We start from the raw sequence: 18,882 nt of genomic DNA, 5'->3' as shown, positions 1-18,882 counted from the left end.
GTCCATTCTAAGAGGTTTTTTAGCTCCTGTTTAGGTAATTGTCTTGAACCAGAGCTTATAAGTAAATGCTTAAGTTGCTTATAGAGATCTCTGTCATGGGAAGAGTGAGTTTGTCCCATTATTAGACCAGTATGATACTCACTTAGATGATGTCGCAGGAGCAGTGTCCTTAGTCAGAGGTCCGTCGTGGGGGGCTGGCCAGGCACTCCACTCGGCACTCAGGACGCTGCTTTTGGGTCCTTTCTCAGAGCTCCGGTTTTAGGCGTCGCGTGGCAACGGCTTTCCGTGCTCAGGACCTCACGGGTGGGTCCGCACTGAGAGCTCCAGCGCGGGCGGTGCTGAGCACTACTCGCCTGTGCTCGGGGCGCGCGGCAGGGTCCCTCCTTAGAGCTCCGGTCGGCACTGCTTAGCAGCGTGTCCGTGCTCCAGGGGTGCCACGGCAAACTTCCTCAAAGAGCTCCAGGGAGCCGCTGCGCAGCAGTGGCCGCCTGTGCTCGAAGACTGCCAGGCAATTCCCTCCAAGAGCTCCAGGTAATCCCCGTGCTCGAGGGCTGCCTCAGCAGAATTATAGAGCTCCGGCTTTTACGATGCGCAGCAACGGTATGCCGTGCTCACGACACGTTCTAGGTGGCTATAACTGGTCTTTTAGTTACCGTCCATGGAGAAGTCTCCCACAGATGGAAAAAGCTGAACCGGGCCTTCAATCATGATGTGCGCCAGACTGTAGGTTCTGGGTGTGGGTTCGGCAATCACGTTGGGCGTCAGACTGTAGGAAGCTTTGGGGTTCAGTCTGGACAGGGCGTAGACGGACGGTGACGGACGGCAACGGGGGATCTCTATAGTCTGATCTTGGAACATGCGGTTTATTGCAAAGGGCGTGGGTATAGGGGCACTGCTTAGAGCTGCAGCTGGCAGCTCTGAGCAGGCCCAAGAGAGCAAGAGAGTAAGTAAGGAGAGAGAGAGAGAGCGAGAGGAATGAGAGTGAAGAAGAAGTGATGAGAATAGAATGGAATGGTGAAGTCCTGGTTACAATACAATAAATCATCTTCTGTACTGAATATTCTAATTGTCACTAACCAATCTAATACAAGATACAAATCCTATAGCATTTACATACAGCCTATAAGAGTTCTTATATTACCATAGAGTGTTACATCTTAACTTCTAAAAACTACTCTTTGGACCCCTTCTGCTGAGCTAGTAGGGTCTGCTCTGACCCTTGGACCTGCCTGCAAGCAGAGGGTATTGTTCAATCAAGAGGGGATTACCTTCAGTCGGCCATACCATTGTTTTCCAGTTGTTCAGTAACTAAGACTTGGTATTTCAAAAGTGGCTTTCATTTCGATGTCGCCTGTAGTTTTCATATTCCCAAAATCTTTTGTCAGGCAATCATATTTATAAGGCTTTCCTGTTTCATCTTCCCCAACATCTACCCCTTTCTGATGAACAAATAAGATATTAGACACAGTCCTACTCGTCATTTTTTGCACACACTGAAGTATACTAGGTACTGCTACTAAAACTATAATTATTACTACTAGAATAATCAAGCCTATTTTACAGAGTTCCCTTAGCCAAGGTGCAAAGCTCCAACCATCAAACAAACTGTCTAGCCAAGACGGGTTATCTGTTGTAATTTGGTTAGCTAGGTCCCTTAGGTTTTGTAATTGTTTGTGAATGGAAACAGAATGATCGGATAAGTTCATACAGCATAATCCTTCAAAATCTTCACAGCCATGCCCATGTGCTAATAAAAGATAATCAATGGCAGCTCTATTTTGTAAAGTGGCACGTCTGACTGCCTCTTCATCGGTTAACAAGTCACTGATCATAGTAGAGGTGGCATTTACCTCCTTGCTGAGCCAACATCCCAACTTGTTTAACTGTTTTAATGCAATTGAGGAACTTAACTGAGGAAGAAAAATGCTCGCAACAATTGATTTTTCAGAGTTCCAAGGGTGAAAGTCACTATCACAGTCGCTCTCATACTGATGTCCCCAGGAAGATCTAATCTTTCTGTTTTTCTTTTTGATTACTTCTTTGACACTGGGAGCAATAATTGTAAGTTGTCCCAGAGCACAAGGGCCACCATCTATTTTTGAAGGTATACCTTGCCAGGCTCTGTCTCCACAGATGAGCCAAATTCCTCTAGGGAATCGAATAGGAAGTTTGTTAAAACGATCTGCATGAGGTTCGTCATATATAAGAAGCTTAGCTTGATTGCACCAAGAAGTTACATTGCTATAAGCTGGGTGATATGGGGTAACGTTTAAATGAGGACCGTTTTCTCCTAGAAAGTGAAAGAAATAGCAGGTATCCATAGTTAACGAGCCTAGGATTTCTAGCTCTTGAAGGTCAGATTTATCAATTTTAGAATTATCAATATAAGTTTGGTGTTTATGGCTGGTAGTTGGAGATACTTGATGATCGTCGTATGGCCAGTACTTATCAAGAGTAACATTATCAAAACCTTCTGGTAAAGGTATTCCAACTAAACAGGTTGAAAAAGGTTTGTCAGGGCTTGTGTCAGATAGACAGATGGTATCGGAGCCTGCAGATTTGGCTAAGGCAACCCAGACATTTGTCTTTGGTTGATTTACAGGTAAAGCTTCACTACAAAAACTAAAACATAAGAATAAAAGCACCATGCATGCGCGCAGATGAGAAAACTCCATTATTTTCTTGAGCTGTTTTTGGCAGATCACTTTATTCTGGTGATTCTGCGCACTTCAGGTTTGGGTGCTTGCTTCCTGGCTTCCACTTGCAGGGTCACTGGCTGGTGTGGAGGCGTCGGCAGGTTTTGATGTGTGGTATGGCTTCACGTTTTTTGCTGGAACCCACTTGAGCTCTCCACCTGTGGAAACACACGCAAACCCCTTCCCCCATGTTATAAGATTGTATGGTCCTTCTATTTTTCCTGATTCTAGATTCTTAATTAAAACTGGGGGGTGCTCTTTCAGTTTTGCTTTTTTGTTGTTTAAGAAATGTCTGAAAATGAGGGGGTCAGGCTCTTCTGCAGAGCTGTTCAAGAAATTAAAAACATACAAGGCTTTATTCAACCTTCTTTGAGGTGTAGCCTGGGATTTTCCCCTTTTCTGTTGATTTAAAATGCATTTTAAAGTTTGATGTGTTCCTTTTAGGGTACTTTTTAGCAGTTGTTTAAGATACGGTGAGCAAATGCCACTGTATCTTACAGCACTTTTTAGTTCTTTAATTTCGAGAGTGGGGATGGGAGCCCACATTTTAGGACTGTCAGGCTGTTGGCTAGCTATCACAGGCTTAGTTAATAGACTAAGACTTTCATCTTTATAGATTTGGGGTCTTATTTCATGGCAATCTGTTAATTGAGAATAATCTGAGCACTTTGGAGGATTTTTTTGATTCAGAAGGTAGCGCTGACAAACTCTCAGAACTCGTTTTCTCTTTCTGGGTTGCAAGATCCCCGCCGCTCGCTGGCGGGACTCTGGGGCTCATTGCAAACAAATCTGGCTGCTTTTCAGAGTTTACTTGTGTTAGATTTAAAACATCAGCTCCGGCAGAGGGGCTCTCCGTCTCCCCTGCCACTGGAGCTGCATCATTTCCCTCCGTTCCCCCCCTGCTCGCGGCTTCTGAGGCGACGCTGCGCTGCACGGAGGGATACGGCTGCGCGGTGGAGGGATACGGCTGCACGGTGTTGGGGGACCCCGGCGGGGGCGGCTGCGGCGCGGGGATGGGGCCCGGCGGGGGCGGTGATGGCACGGCAGAGCTCGGGAGTGGCACGGCAGAGCTCGGGAGTGGCACGGCCGATCTCGGTGGCGGCGGGCGAGGAGGCGGAGGGGCCACGGGGCACTGGCTCCGTGACTCCGGCACGGCCGATTGAGGCGGCGGTGGGCGAGGGGGCGGGGCGGAGCTGCGCGGCGGTGGGGGGGGCGCGGCGAATAGTTCCATTAACGCTGCACAAGCCGGGATGAGTTCTGCGGTACTCTTGTCCCAGCGTGATATGGCATTAAATAATTTGATTCCCACTGAGTCCCAAAAGTCTCCGGTGTAGACTGCTGAACGGTCAGCATTTGGGAAATTAATCAGAGTCCATTCTAAGAGGTTTTTTAGCTCCTGTTTAGGTAATTGTCTTGAACCAGAGCTTATAAGTAAATGCTTAAGTTGCTTATAGAGATCTCTGTCATGGGAAGAGTGAGTTTGTCCCATTATTAGACCAGTATGATACTCACTTAGATGATGTCGCAGGAGCAGTGTCCTTAGTCAGAGGTCCGTCGTGGGGGGCTGGCCAGGCACTCCACTCGGCACTCAGGACGCTGCTTTTGGGTCCTTTCTCAGAGCTCCGGTTTTAGGCGTCGCGTGGCAACGGCTTTCCGTGCTCAGGACCTCACGGGTGGGTCCGCACTGAGAGCTCCAGCGCGGGCGGTGCTGAGCACTACTCGCCTGTGCTCGGGGCGCGCGGCAGGGTCCCTCCTTAGAGCTCCGGTCGGCACTGCTTAGCAGCGTGTCCGTGCTCCAGGGGTGCCACGGCAAACTTCCTCAAAGAGCTCCAGGGAGCCGCTGCGCAGCAGTGGCCGCCTGTGCTCGAAGACTGCCAGGCAATTCCCTCCAAGAGCTCCAGGTAATCCCCGTGCTCGAGGGCTGCCTCAGCAGAATTATAGAGCTCCGGCTTTTACGATGCGCAGCAACGGTATGCCGTGCTCACGACACGTTCTAGGTGGCTATAACTGGTCTTTTAGTTACCGTCCATGGAGAAGTCTCCCACAGATGGAAAAAGCTGAACCGGGCCTTCAATCATGATGTGCGCCAGACTGTAGGTTCTGGGTGTGGGTTCGGCAATCACGTTGGGCGTCAGACTGTAGGAAGCTTTGGGGTTCAGTCTGGACAGGGCGTAGACGGACGGTGACGGACGGCAACGGGGGATCTCTATAGTCTGATCTTGGAACATGCGGTTTATTGCAAAGGGCGTGGGTATAGGGGCACTGCTTAGAGCTGCAGCTGGCAGCTCTGAGCAGGCCCAAGAGAGCAAGAGAGTAAGTAAGGAGAGAGAGAGAGAGCGAGAGGAATGAGAGTGAAGAAGAAGTGATGAGAATAGAATGGAATGGTGAAGTCCTGGTTACAATACAATAAATCATCTTCTGTACTGAATATTCTAATTGTCACTAACCAATCTAATACAAGATACAAATCCTATAGCATTTACATACAGCCTATAAGAGTTCTTATATTACCATAGAGTGTTACATCTTAACTTCTAAAAACTACTCTTTGGACCCCTTCTGCTGAGCTAGTAGGGTCTGCTCTGACCCTTGGACCTGCCTGCAAGCAGAGGGTATTGTTCAATCAAGAGGGGATTACCTTCAGTCGGCCATACCATTGTTTTCCAGTTGTTCAGTAACTAAGACTTGGTATTTCAAAAGTGGCTTTCATTTCGATGTCGCCTGTAGTTTTCATATTCCCAAAATCTTTTGTCAGGCAATCATATTTATAAGGCTTTCCTGTTTCATCTTCCCCAACACTCCCAGTGTGTTGAAATGCTAAGCCCATCTCAGGCCTCACCTAGAGAAACAATGCCCTGGAAAGAAGCTTTAGTTCCCTTCCGCGGGGCAAAGGTGAATAAACCTGGCTAAAGTTATATAAAAAAAGTGTTTTTAAACTGGTTGGTTTTCCAACAGGGGGGGTCCCTTGGGCATTTCTAGGGACTAACAGGGGGGTTTGGGGGGGCTCTGGAGACATTCTGGGAGTCTGTGGGAGGTGAGATGGGAGTTTGGGGGGCTCTAATTAGCTTTTAATCCACCCTAGACAAAGATATTAATATTCATAATCCTATAAAGTCTTTGTTCTTCTTCCCAAAGTTCAGGACTTTAGCATGACTTTGGCTGAGCAGCAGTCCGTGCCAATTAGTAAAGCTTACTAAAAGAGATCAATTGATTTAGCTAATTGTAATGATCGTGGATCGTGTGTTTTACAGGGGACACATACTAAGGGGGGACACGGATAGGCGGATCGGGAAGTCTCAAGTACCTTCCAAGTGCCTCAGCCAACAGGGAAAGGGAAGGAAGAGAAAATGCAGCTGGGAAATGAGGAGAAAAGAAGGCTACTTGCTCCATCTAATTGGGAGAGACCCCCTTGAACACACGCCTGACGGACTCTCTCCCTTTCTCCAAATCAAGGGAATTTTACAGGACTCCTCTGTCTCCTTTGTGGACACGAACTTCTCGTGACGTGAATTTTACCCACTGGGGGGTGGGGGGCGCAGGAGCTCCTCTGCCTGGGGAGGGGGAGTATAAACCAGTATAAACCAGTCCAGACTGGGGCAGGTGGGGAAAATTCAGAGTCACAAGGGGCCAGTGGCAGCGAGGCAGGGAGGGGCGGGAGTGATTGGCCGGGGAGGGGGAGAGGGGGAAGTGCCAGCCTCAGCCGGACCCCCCTCATTGATTGACAAGTGGGGAGCGGCTCCCGCCCAACCGGCGGGCGGGGAAAAGCGCCCTCAGTCATTGGCTGGGTGGGACAGGGGGCGGGGCGAGAGCTGTTCCCGCCTCAGCCGAACTCCCCTCAGTCATTGGCTGGGTGGGACAGGGGGTGGGGCGAGAGCTGTTCCCGCCTCAGCCAGACTCCATTCCGGCATTGGCTGGGCGGGTACCGGAAATGACCCAACAAAGCCTCAAAACCTCTTCAAAACTTCAACAAAACTGACAAAAATGGAATAAATTTGTGTAAGTATGAAAAATTTAAGGCAATATTTGTTACATTTAAAGAATGGAGGGTTGAAAAGGCAGACTGTGCACTAAAATGTGGCAAAACCAAGAAAAAACCCCAAAACCCCTTTAAGAATCCCTCGGGATTAAGTGAGATTAAGTGGAAGCATAATAAATATGAATAAATATAAAGAAGTTAAAGCCATACTTAGCATATAATTTAAAAACGGGGTGGTGTGAAAGGGGCTTTGGGTGCTAAAATGCCTCAAGAAAGCACCAAAAAACCCCAAGTGTTATAAATGAGGAGGGAAACCTTTTGGCAGGCTAACTTGTTTATTAATTAACAACTGAGAACGAGGACCCAAGATAAACTCAGGCCCTACACGACAAGCCAGAAAAATGAACAATGTGACACATCGGGTACTCCCTTGGACCACAAGTTTCCACCAGAGAACCTGGTACCGAGCACTTGGTCAGTTTTTATAGTCTCTGTCGCCTCCAGGACTGGTGCGCTTCCAATCTCACTGACTGGCCACTTTCCGGTGTTCTGATTGCCTTTTAACATGGTGCATCCTTGAGCAGTCATTTCTAATTGGATCCATTCCATTGGTCGGCTCGTTTTCCAGTCAGGGTCTTGGGTACTGATATCGTCTCATGGGGTAATGGTTCTAGAAGGTTCCTTCTATAAAGTCCATCAGGTTCCTGTTGTACCTGCCTCTAATGGTTATACCCATGCATTGCTTCCTGTACACCCGTGCGCTTAACTCATTAGCTTATAACTATTTAAATTCATTGTACATTAATTAGGCACTTTATTTAAGAATTCATCAACTAATTATCGATATATAGGTAACCAGCCCGCAAAGCCAACCATCTATAACACAAGCACCAAATTCCCCTCATGCCGGGGCTGGCTGTCCAGCAGCTCAAGTAGGAGAGTCCTCCAGTAGCTCAGGGGAGCCGCAGCCCTCGTGCTGAGGCACAGCCCGTGGAGAAAGGGGTCAATGGCCCGAATGCATGCTTTGGGAATCAGAGCTGGGTTCCTAAATCCTGTTGGAACTCTCTCTCCCAGACCTGTGGTGGCTGAGGGTTGTATGAGGGAAGGGTTTGCCAGCCGTGAACTGGACTTGTTGATCATCTGAGCTCCGTTCAGGGGCAGTGTGGGAGCCTGTTCCTTTCCCCTTCCCCAGGGGCAGAGTGTTGGTGAGGGCTGGAGCTGGAGGCTGTGTCTGCCCCCACAGCCGGTACCGTGGGGCTGCGGATGCTCCTGCCCGCGTGGGCTTGACTGAGCTGGGCTTTCTGCCTCTTTCAGGTGTCCTTGCTGCAGTCACAGCTGGCCCGAGACCAACAGCACTGGCAGAACTACACTGAGAGGTGTGCAAGGACCAGCCAGGAGCTCAGACCTTCACGGGAGCTGTCCTGATCCTTTGCAGCTGTGCTCAAGGAGCCCAAAGCTGCTGTTCTGGAAGCAGAGACTCGAAGCTGCATCGGTCTCTGAAGCTTAACTTGGCAGTGACATCCCTGGGCCGTCAGTCTCTGGAGAGACAGGCCCTGGAGAAGGCAGGTGCCGCTCTTCTCTTCCCCAGACCATTTGTACCCTGCCAGAAACCAATTCCTGTCAACTGGGGCACAAAAATCCTCCCTAGGACACAGACGAATGTTCTCAAAGATGAGGGAGAAAAATATCTACCAAAGCTTTTCCAAGCATTTGGTTCTGGAAGGTCTGTTCCTAGCGAGGTATTCCGGTTTGGCCAAATTTAGAAATATATCCTCGGAGAGAAGGCACAACCACCCCTCCCCCACCAGGTTCGGAAAAAAATAAATTTTCCTCGAAGGAGAGTGAAGGAGATAAAACTATTTCTTTAACAAACACACGGGAAAAGGAAAATAATGCTAAATAATAAAATTTCTCACTGTGGAGAAAAAACCTGGGAAACTGTTAGAGTCCTCCTGTTGGTCTCCTCGGAGCTGGGGCTTGGCCCAGGGCCAGGCCCTCTGCGCTCGGTGGAAGGTCCTCCTGATGTGTTCTAATATTGTAGCAGTCCAGTGGAAAAGGGAGAAAGTCCGAAATTCCAGGGAAGGAAAAAAAATTCAACTCTCTCTCTGGAGAAAAAGCAGCTGAGCAACTGGCCAAAAGCTGACCGGGAAGCCGCAAGCCGGGTGCTTCCGCCCTCCCCTGCTGCAGCTGGAAAAAAAAACGCTATCTGTGTGTGACCTTGAACAAGCTGCAAACTGCTTTGAAAAAGTTGTGCTCAGTTTAGAGGCATAGAAATTAATTTCTGGGCATAGGCAGCGATATGGGATACACATCATAAGGTCACCCCAAGACACGAGGATTCTTTGAAATAAGCAGCAAGACTTTTCTTCTGCCTAGAAGACCTAGTGGTATATTGCCCAACAGAGAGCAGAGAAAAAAATGCACTTGTGTCTGTCTCGGAATTCTTAATCTCTTTTATGAGCCTTAAACACTGCAACTCTTGGCGTTTCTCTGTAGGAATTTGAAAAGACCCTGAAACATCATTTTTCCTCCTCATGTGGCTGTTCTAGATGCAAAGCTTTACTTTCCATGAATATTTGTAAGCACCAAGAACCTTTTTAGGCTTTTTCTTACACCTCCCCTTTGTCAGGGGAGACAGACGAATTCCTGTGACTCAGGAACTAAGCGCATCCCTAAAGAGCATGCGGGTCTCAGGAATGCTGAGCCTTAAAACTGATGCTGTCTGGGCCAGCAACTTTGAACTCATGTTACGAGCCAGGTCCCTGCCCAGCTGCCCAGCTGGGCTGTGGGGATGTGGGGGTGATGGTGCAGGTGTGTTGCTGCTTTACACAGGTGCCGGGGCAGCAGTGAGCTGGGATGGGTGGAGAGCCAGGGGAGGGCCTCTCCAACAGCCCCTGGAATGGTGGGGTTTGCACCGTGGCAACCATCAACAGCCCATGGAATGTTGGGCTTTGGAGCGTGGCAACCATCAACAGCCCATGGAATGTTGGGGTTTGGAGCCAGGCAACCATCAACAGCCCATGGAATGCTGGGCTTTGGAGGCTGGCAACCATCAACAGCCCAAGGAATGCTGGGCTTTGGAGTGTGGCAACCATCAACAGCCCATGGAATGTTGGGGTGTGCAGCCTGGCAACTGTCAACAGCTCCTGAACATTGGGGCTTTGACCTTGCAACGGCCAACAGCACTTTGATCTTGTGCTCTTGACCCAGCAAAGGCCAACGACCCTTGGATATTGGGGTTTGACCCTGCAAAGGCCAACAGCCTTTGGAGATTGGGGTTTGACCCTGCGAAGTCAAACAACCTTTGAACATTGGGGTTTAGACCCTGCAAGGGCCAAAAGCCTTTGGACACTGGGGTTTAGACCCTGCAAAGGCCAAAAGCCTCTGGACACTGGGGTTTAGACCCTGCAAAGGCCAACAGCCTTTGGACACTGACATTTGGTCACTGCTCGTGCCAAGGGGCAGATGGAGACCCGGCGGGTGAGTGAGAGAGCTGCTGCCCTCTTTGTGCCAAGCCCAGCAGGGGCCTGGGTGGGCCTGGGCTGTGCCCTGGGAACAGTTCCCTTTGGGAATAGCAAGGGATTAACAGTTGGCTGTCCCAGAGCTGGCAGCAGCTTTGGTGCTGGCCATGGGGACAGGCCTGGGAGGGAATGGGGGGGCTCCTGGCCATCCCAGAGCACACCCACATCTCCTCCTCCGTCCTTGTCCCACTGGAGGGTGTGGGCACAAACAAGGGAGCAGCTTTCATTGCCTTCCCCTCAGCCCAATTCACAGCGCAGCCTGAGCGCTTCCCGGAGACAAGAATGGGTTTCTCCCAGACATATCCAAGATGATCCCTGGTGGGGCAGAGGAGGCCATGAGGATGACAAGAAGATGCTCCAAGGGCTGGAGCACCTTTGCCAAGGGAAAAGGATGCAAGAGTTGGGGTTGTCCAGCCTGGAGAAGGTTCCAGGGTGACCTTCCAATGCATGAAGGGGCTGGAAGAGAGCTGGAGAGAGACTTAAGCCAGGGGCCTGCAGGGACAGGACAGGGTTTAATGGGATATTGGGAGGGAATTCTTCCCTGTGAGGCTGCTGAGGCCCTGGCACAGGTTGCCCAGAGAAGCTGTGGCTGCCCCTGGATCCCTGGCAGTGTTCAAGACCAGGTTGGATGGGGCTCTGGGCAATTCCCCTTGTGGTGCTCTAAGAAGTGATGAGACACCTTCCAGCATGTTTGTTTGTGCTGCTGTCAACCTACTGGGCTGAAAATATTCCCAAGGAGGGGAGGAAGGAGCTGAGCTGGAATTCCAGGCTGGGAAGCATTTAGAGGCGACTGCCTCAGGGGCAGCCATGCAGTCTGAGTGTGCTCTTCCCTGTGCTCTTCCAGGGAGCTCGAGGCCTTTCTCACCAGGGACGTTTCTCCAGAGCCCCTGAGGTGAGTAAACTGCGCTGAGCTGGCTCGGATTGGAAACTGGTCCTCCACGAATGGACACTGGTTCTTGTGGAATCAGAAGAGGCATCTCAGTGGTACTTTGGAATAGGAACAGAGTACCTGACTAACAGCTGGATGTGGGCTTTCAGGTGCTGTTAGACGGCAGTGGCAGCATGGCCAGTTCCATCACCGGCACTGACCGTTCCCAGCATGCAGCCTCCAGGAACAGCCTCTCAACTCTGACATCCACTGATGCACAGCATCCCTTTAAATTGGTTTGGGAAGCCACAGAGAGTTGTGGGTGCTTGCAGCGAGGTTTTGAGCAAATGGAGGAGCAATGCAAGAGGCTCCGAAGCCACCAGGAGCAAATAGACTCTCTGATGGAAGAAATCAGAAGGTGAGTGTTTCTTCCTCCTCCTCCTGCGTTCCAGAGGCAATCTGCGTCCAGGTCTGGGCGTTCAGAGGTGTTCTGGGCGAAGAACTCACCTGCCCTACCATGTGTAGGCCTCAGTGTGGCTCTCGAGCATCGTCCTGTCAGGGCTTTTCATGCTCTACTGTGACTCCCAAGGCTGCCTGGGAGATGCACAGCAATGTTGGAGTCGAATACTCCTTCCTCTCACTGTGCTGCTTCCCTGAATTCTGTTCTTTGGATGCCCCTGTCCAGCCACTGCTTCTCCCTGAAGGAAGACAAAATCCTGCCTTCCTTTCCCTTTGCCTCTGGAGGATTTCCTTGGGAGGGAAAGAGCAAGGTCTTCCTTAGCCCACTGCCCCCAGCTCCATCGTGGAGGACTGAAAATGGGATCGATGGCTCTTCAGGCCTCTTCCTTCTTCTGACTGAGCCTTGTCTCTGCAGTGACTGCGAAAACCTTGAGAAGTCCAAGGAAAAGCTGCAGCAATGCACTGGAATCCCGGCAGCAGGAGCCTTGAGTCTGCGCCAGAAGAACAGCAAGCAGCTGAAGGAAGCGTCAGCCCAGGCGGAAGAGGCGGTGCAGCAGGACAGGATGGAGGTTGGTTTTGGAAATGAGGCTGGTTTTCCATTGAAAACTTGTCTTGCCCCTTCTTGTACAGTGGAGGACTTGGTGCACTCGAGAGAGAAGACCCATCACTGCAGAGGGAGCTGGAAGTCAACAGGCAGGCACTGGAGGAATTGCAGCTTCAGAGGGAGCTGCTGGAGCAAGAGGGGCGTGATGTTACCGTGGCTCTGGACACCTTATTCCTAGGCAGCACCTGTGAGAGTGGCAGTTGTGCCAGCCAGATCAGGCCAGATGCTGTTTCTGGCAGGAGAAGAGAGGGACACTGCTGTGCACACCTGGCTCAAGATGGCACACGCATTTATTAGCCAAGCATATGCATGTTCATCAGCAAAGGGTTACATGCTTCTGCAAAATTTGTTAGTTTGGGCAGCCCCAGAGCCTCTAAAACAGGGAACGGAGCTGGGGAAGGGTCTGGAGCACAGGTGTGACAAGGAGCGGCTGAGGGAGCTGGGGGGCGCTGAGCCTGGAGAAAAGGAGGCTCAGGGGGCACCTTCTCGCTCTCTCCAAATCCCTGTGACAGGAAGGTGCAGCCAGGTGAGGGTTGGTCTGTGCTCCCAGGGAACAAGGGACAGGACAAGAGGAAACGGCCCCAAGTGTGCCAGGGGAGGTTTGGATTGGGTGTTACAGGAGAGCTGTGAGAGAAGGGTTTGTTTCTGATGGTCTCTGTCAGACAGTCTCAGTTCTGGAGTATGTGGTAGGTTTGGCAAAGACACAGCAGAGGTTTTGCTTTTGAAGACAAAAGCTCAAAACCACAGTGTAGTCTTCAGGCTTGAATACCAGCAAGGGCCATGAGACACCTTCTTTGTGTAAGACATGTAAATGGTATTGTTGGTGTGTGAACTGCTGCACAAATAGAGTCTGCTTTGGCCACATCAGCCAGAATGCCATCAGTCACTAAAGGACTGCTCACCACAAGAGCCGTTTCCCTGCCAGGCATGCCCTCGTTGCAGAGAGCTGCTTTGCACACTGGAGGAGGGGACACTTTGCTGTGGGTTTTGTCCGAGAAGGAGAAATGCTGTGAATTTTCACTTGCTTCAGCAAGCAAAATTGCTTTCCTCAACCACCCTGGAAATGTCCAGCACTGGAATAGATCTTGATAGACATTTTGTTGGTACGGGATTGTGCAAGGAGAATTGGTGTGATTTTTTGCAAGGCTGGAGCTGTGGGAGATGGCAGGCTATGGGGCTGTGTGGAGCATGCCCTCTATGTCTTCTACATTGAATTTGGGGAGGTGAAAGGTGAACAGGGCTATCTTTGGGCCCAGGAATGAGCCCTCTCCTAGGAAGCCAGGCAGAAACATCAGCTTTCCGTTGGGATTTTTGTGCTGCTCTTGTGCTCTGTTTTTCCAAGACTTACCTCGGAGGATCTGTGCTGTTCTCTTACGGGTCCTCTTTTGGTGTGTACTGGTCGGTGTCCATAGCCAAACGGAGTTTGTAGGACTTTTCTTTTGTGGGCACAGGGAGGGCGCAGCAGGAACGCTGACAAGAGAAAAATCTTTTTAAAGACTCGCCTGGAGTATTTCTGAACAGCAACCCAGAGATGTCTCCTGGGCTGTGTTCTAAGTCACTTCCTGGGAAGCTGTGTCCCCCCAGGGCAGACAGTGGCCCAGGGGAGCAGCAGCCGAGTGCTCTGAGAGCGCGTGAGCCCATCAGTCTTTGCCTCTTGCCACACAGAGTTTGCAGGGCAAGTGTCAAGCCCTCTGCTCTTTCCTTCTGTGCAGGTCCTGCTGGAAAAGCAGAAGGAGAAGAATTCTTTATCAGAGACACTGCTCCAAACTCGAGGACAGCTAAGCCGAGCCTGCCAGCAGGTGCAGCAGCTCAGGCAGGAGGTGAAAGAGCAGCAAGAGAAGGGGCAGGTAAGTCTGAGCAGGCAGGGAACAGAGTGCAGGGCAGTGGCAGGGGCACAAAAGGCAGGTGCTGGGAGTGAGGAGGCAAGGGCTGCTTCAGGCCCTGGCAGCACAGAGCCTGGCAAGCTCCAGAGCTCAGGCCCGGGAAGGAAGGCTTGCAATGGAAGCAGAGCTGGGTAGAGAAGCCAAAAGAAGTCGCTGAAGGAATGGGATTTTGAGACAGCAAGTGGGAAAAGCTGAGCCTGAGGGCAGGTCCCAGGAAGTTGCTCTGCATTTTGTTGCCAGACCATCGAGGCAAAGCTGCAAGCTGAGCTGCAGGAAGCTCGGAGGGAAATCCAGGCAGCGCAGAAGAGGCACAAGGAAGAACTACGAGGCATCAAAGAGGAAATGAATCTCCTCCTTGAGCAGAGGGAGGCTCTACAAAAGCAGGTGAGTGAAACAGCAGTGGCACTGCAGCATCCAGCAGGGGGTCTGTGCCCTTCTTGCTTTTCCATGGCAGAGCAGCAGCTGCTGGGGTGGTCCCTGGGGCTGCCTCGTGCTCTGGGCTCCTTGGCAGCTGCTCTGCAGGACCCTCAGTGCTCTGCTGAGTCTCAGCTGCTGCCCTGGACAGCTGGGCTAGTCCTCTGGGCTGTTGGCCAGCAACCATCAGCATGGATTCCTGCTGGCCTCTTCTTGCTAGCCTTGGTGTGGGAGGTGCTTTTTCAGGTGCCCTTGGTGGGCCACGTAGAGATTGAAACAAGTTGTGTGTATGCATTGTGAATCTGGTGCTCTGAGGACAGGGAGAAATGGAAAGTTGGCCTTTGCCTTTTCTCACAGCCTCTGCTGTGGCTGACAGTGACAGGCTGTGGCTGTAGCCTCTGACTGCTTTGTTCTGTTTGACTGGAGGTGGGAGAGTTGACATCTCAGCTGGCAGCCTCCAGAGAGTCCCAGGCAACGATTGTTCAGAGAGCCCAGCAAGATGTGAGCTGGGCCCAGGAGCAGTCAAGGCAGAAGCTGTTGGAGGTTGAGCACCTCCAGAAGATGCTGGAGGAGGCAGAACATCAGAACAAGGAGCTGCAAGTGCACCTGAAGAACTTGGAGATGGAAAGGAGTCAATGGGAAGAAGTGGCATGCCAAAATTCAGGATTTCGGGCTTCCTTGGACGCCCTGGAGAAGGAAAAAGCCAGGTAAATGAAAGCCTGTGGGACTCTGCCTTGTGGGAATGGATTCCCTCTTTGCCATCTTTGCACCTGCCAGGGGCTCTGGCAGCATCTCCTACGTGGCAGAGTTCTGAACTCTCCGTGCAGACGCGTCTCGTTGTCTGGATGTTGTGTTTCATTTTCTTTTCTTTCAAGCCTTCAGTTAGAGTTTTTCTGAAGACAAAGGCTTTTGGAGTAGCTCTTTCCCTCTGGGGGTGTGTTCTGTTGTGAGGTGGGTGTGCTAACACTGCCCAAGCTGCAGTGTAAGGAGCTGGACACATCCAGCAGCTCCGCCTTGGGTCCTGTAACTTGAAGCCTTTGGCATCTGGATCAGCCTGGCAGCCTGATGCCTTTGCTTGGCAGAACCATCTCAAGGCCCTGATTGCTGACCTAGGCCAGATTCCCCTCAAAGGCACCCAAGAACCAAGAATGTCTCTGTTGCATCGTTCCTCAGAAAATGCCCCCAGGTGCCTGGAGGGGCTCAAGCAGGGTCCCTCCAGAGTCCCTCCAGAGTCACAGGCAATACTGACTGTGCAAAGAATGCAAGAAACAAGACCAAGGTTGGCGGGGCTCCTCCAGCTGACCAAGTCCTGCCGGTCTTCAGTGCCGCAGGATTCTTCTTCCAAGAAGAAGACAAAGAAAAGGCAGGGCACTCTTGCTTGCCTGCAGGTTGCTGCATCTTCCATCAGGTTGTGCTCCAAGGCTCTGTTGCCACTTCTGCTATCGGCCTTTGTTTCTCCAGCTGGAAGTAGGATGGGTGCTGGTAAATCTTAGGGATCTTCCCCGAGATCCGCTGGCTGTAGGGTGCTGCTCCTCCTACCTGGACATACAAGATGGGGCAAGGAAATGTCTCTTCCATGTTGACCAAACCTTTCCCCCTTGGAGCCTGCTTAGTCAGAAGAAAACTCTTCCTCTCCCCTAATCTCTTCATTGCAAGACTTTGTTAGGTCTGCATTCACATTCCCATCTCAAGAAGAAGGTAGGACATGTAGGCAGGAACTCCCCATTCTTTCATGAATAAAAGCAGAGTGGGCACATGCTGGGCTGTGACTGCAGGGGGAACGAACAAACGGCCACATTGTTTAGACAAACCTCATCAGACAGAGCAGTTTTCCCCGAGGTGGTGCGAGTCCTAAGAGTTCCTAAAATGTGATACCGTGTAGTAATGAGTTGCATGCTTCCCTTTTAGGCTGATTCTGTCTCTGGAGGAAAAGAACCTGTGCCTCAGAACACTGGAAGAAAAGAACCAGGCACTGAACAATCAGGTGTCTCAGTTTCGTTCTGCTCTTCACGAGGCCGAGCAGCTCTGTTCAAACCGCACAGGACAACTGCTGGCGCTCAACACCCAGGTAATCTGTGCCCTGACATCCTCTTCTCCAGGGACACACATCATCACCTTTGGCTTGGAGGCCCCAACTGCTTTCCCCTCCCAGCAGCATCCACTGCTGCCGTGTTCTGCCCCGGGGTGCTGCTGCACCCACAGGCCAAGGCTGGATCTGGTGTCTGCTGCCGATATTTTCCCCCGTTCTCTCCCGGGTCCCAGCAGGAAATGTGGGAGGAGAAGCAGCAGCAGACTCCTTTGGAGCTTCTCCATCCCTCTGTTAGCAGTGTTGTCCCAGATGGAGTTGGTGCCTGTGCTGGGCACCAAGCAATGTGGGCACACAGACGTGGCTATGGCAGGCTGGGGAGGGCACTTCCACTGCAGCCAGTTCAGCCGGTGTTCAGAGCTGCAGCCTCAAGGATGCCCATTGGCTCCCTTTCCCTGTTTTCAGGACATTTGTTTCCGTTGGAATCCTTGGCTCTGTGCCTTTTGTTTTGGGCGTGGTTTTGCCTGAAGTCATTTCTCCTTTGTTGCTTGCTCTACTGCCTGCTCTGCTGCCTCAGGAGCAGCCCTGTCCCTGAGGCTCTGTGCATCCATCTTCCAGATGCGGGCCCTGCAGGAGGCAGTGCTGGAGATGGAGGCTACCCAGGCAACTCGAGAGAAGCAGCTGCGGCAGGAGCTGGAGGAGTCCCGAGCAGGAGAACGGAGCTTGAGGGACTCTGTGCAGGTGCTGGAGGCTGAGGTGTCTGAGCTGCGTAGGAAGCCCCAGAGCTCTGATGACAAAGCACTTTCATTGGCCATAAAGTTTAACACCTCAGAGCTGGAGCTGAGGAAGACACAGGCTCAGAGGGACAATCTCAGAGCCCGCAACCAGGAGCTGCAGCAAGAGTTGGAGGAAAGTGAGCAAGGTAGAGCTTCTCCTCTCGCACCCACTGCCCCATCCTGTCTCGCCAGCAGGGATCTCTGATCCCATGCAGAGCAAAAGTGCCCAGAGATGGCAGAGGGGAAGAACAACCAGCAGGAGATTTATCCATCCAGTGCCAGTGAAAGCGTTTTCTCGAGAAAGATGCCGTGGCTGGCAGTGCCATCTGGCTGTGCTATGGCTGATCCCGTGCACAGGTGGTGCCTTTCAGGTGCTGTGTCTGTGCTGAGGAGCTGTAGCTGGATGCCTCAGCTCGATTCCCCCCAACTCCAGGCCCTGCCAGAGCCTCCAGGCTATTGGCCTCTCTGGAGCAGGGCTGCACAGGCATCCCCGCTCCTTTGTCTCTCTTGGATTGCTCACTCTGCACAAGCCCAAGAGCAAAGACACTTTCCTATTCCTCTGAACCTTGCCCCTTTGATTCCTGCTTTTTTCTCCTTCATTTCTGCCAGCTTTGAAAGCCCTTGTGGCCTTAGGGCCTGCAAACACAGGCAGGCTGAGAAGACAGTGCTGTTGTCCCTGCAGGATGCACATCAGTTTGCCTTTGCTTTGCTGTTCTCATTCTCCTTCTCCTTCCTGCTGCAGCGATGTGGAGGGCAGAACACCAGAAGACCTCTCGAGAAACTGCCCTGGAGAAAGAGGCCATTGCCCTGAAGGAAGAGGCTGTGACTCTTCATCAGGAGGTGGCACCTCTGCAGAGGAAACTGGAGAGCCTGGAGAAGGAAAGGAAGGATGTGCTGGTGAGAACGGCAGATGCCATGAAGGGCCATTTCCTAGCTATGTTTGGCCCTTGTGTTAATAGTTCTAAGGAGCACCTCTTTGCAGTTGAACTTGTCAAATTGCATTCTTCTGAATAAGGAGGAAAAGATGTCATAGTCATGTCAAAGCCAGTTAGTGCTGAGGCTGCTGGTTTTGCTCCATGCTGGAGTTTTGTGCCCTACAAGCTGTAGTTCTCAATGTCCACACTGGCTCTATGGACATTGCATGGTCTGGGCAATTCCTCGTGTCCAAACCCACGTTCAGATTTCAAATACCTGGACCTGGAACGAGGGGTGAGAAGGGCAAGTTTGCTGTTAATAGAAAGGTGTTTGGCCTTGGCCATCAGAGAGCAGCCAGTGGGGAGAAAAGAGAGAAAAGCAAAGTGCTGATGCAGATAAGGACGTGTGCCTGCAAGGGGAGAACTCGTCCTGAGTGGCAGCAGAGAATGACAGACTGATGTGGCCGTTGCTGCTCCAAGAGAGGGCAGTGGGGCTCTCGGGGATGGTGCCATGGAAACTCTACACAGGAGAGCTCAAAAACCACTCCTGTCAGCCCAACTGCAGGGAATGAATTGCTGGGGGTGTTTGCTCTTCCCTTTCTCCCTGATGGAGAGCACATCCTCATTTAGGCACTGCCTAAATCCTGCTTAGCATGGGCTTGGAATCCTGGCTGCAGTTCTGGCAGCTGCTCCCCAAAGGAACACTCGAGTGGAGCTGCAAGAGGTCGGGGAAGGGCAGAAAGGG

The 18,882-nt window shown here is 51.5% G+C and overlaps 1 protein-coding gene and 1 long non-coding RNA gene across 2 annotated transcripts; both read left to right on the top strand.

Annotated features, from left to right (window-relative positions):
- Positions 1–10,097: 10,097 nt before the first annotated feature.
- LOC125335039 lies at positions 10,098–11,364 on the top strand. Its single transcript, XR_007207307.1, has 3 exons — positions 10,098–10,152; positions 11,038–11,085; positions 11,232–11,364. It is a non-coding gene; the product is annotated as an uncharacterized LOC125335039 (long non-coding RNA).
- A 44-nt stretch (positions 11,365–11,408) lies between these two features.
- LOC125334960 (centrosome-associated protein CEP250-like) lies at positions 11,409–15,132 on the top strand. Its single transcript, XM_048322200.1, has 5 exons — positions 11,409–11,479; positions 11,936–12,089; positions 13,753–13,971; positions 14,248–14,391; positions 14,848–15,132. Exons 1-5 carry the CDS (start codon positions 11,409–11,411, stop codon positions 15,130–15,132), a joined length of 873 nt encoding a protein of 290 aa, XP_048178157.1.
- Positions 15,133–18,882: the final 3,750 nt, after the last annotated feature.

The sequence above is a fragment of the Corvus hawaiiensis genome, chromosome 17, assembly GCF_020740725.1.
Source record: "Corvus hawaiiensis isolate bCorHaw1 chromosome 17, bCorHaw1.pri.cur, whole genome shotgun sequence".
In the NCBI taxonomy this organism is placed as follows: Eukaryota; Metazoa; Chordata; class Aves; order Passeriformes; family Corvidae; genus Corvus; species Corvus hawaiiensis.
The sequence above is the reverse complement of the archived record's forward strand: the minus strand, read 5'-3'. Positions and strand labels throughout refer to the sequence as shown.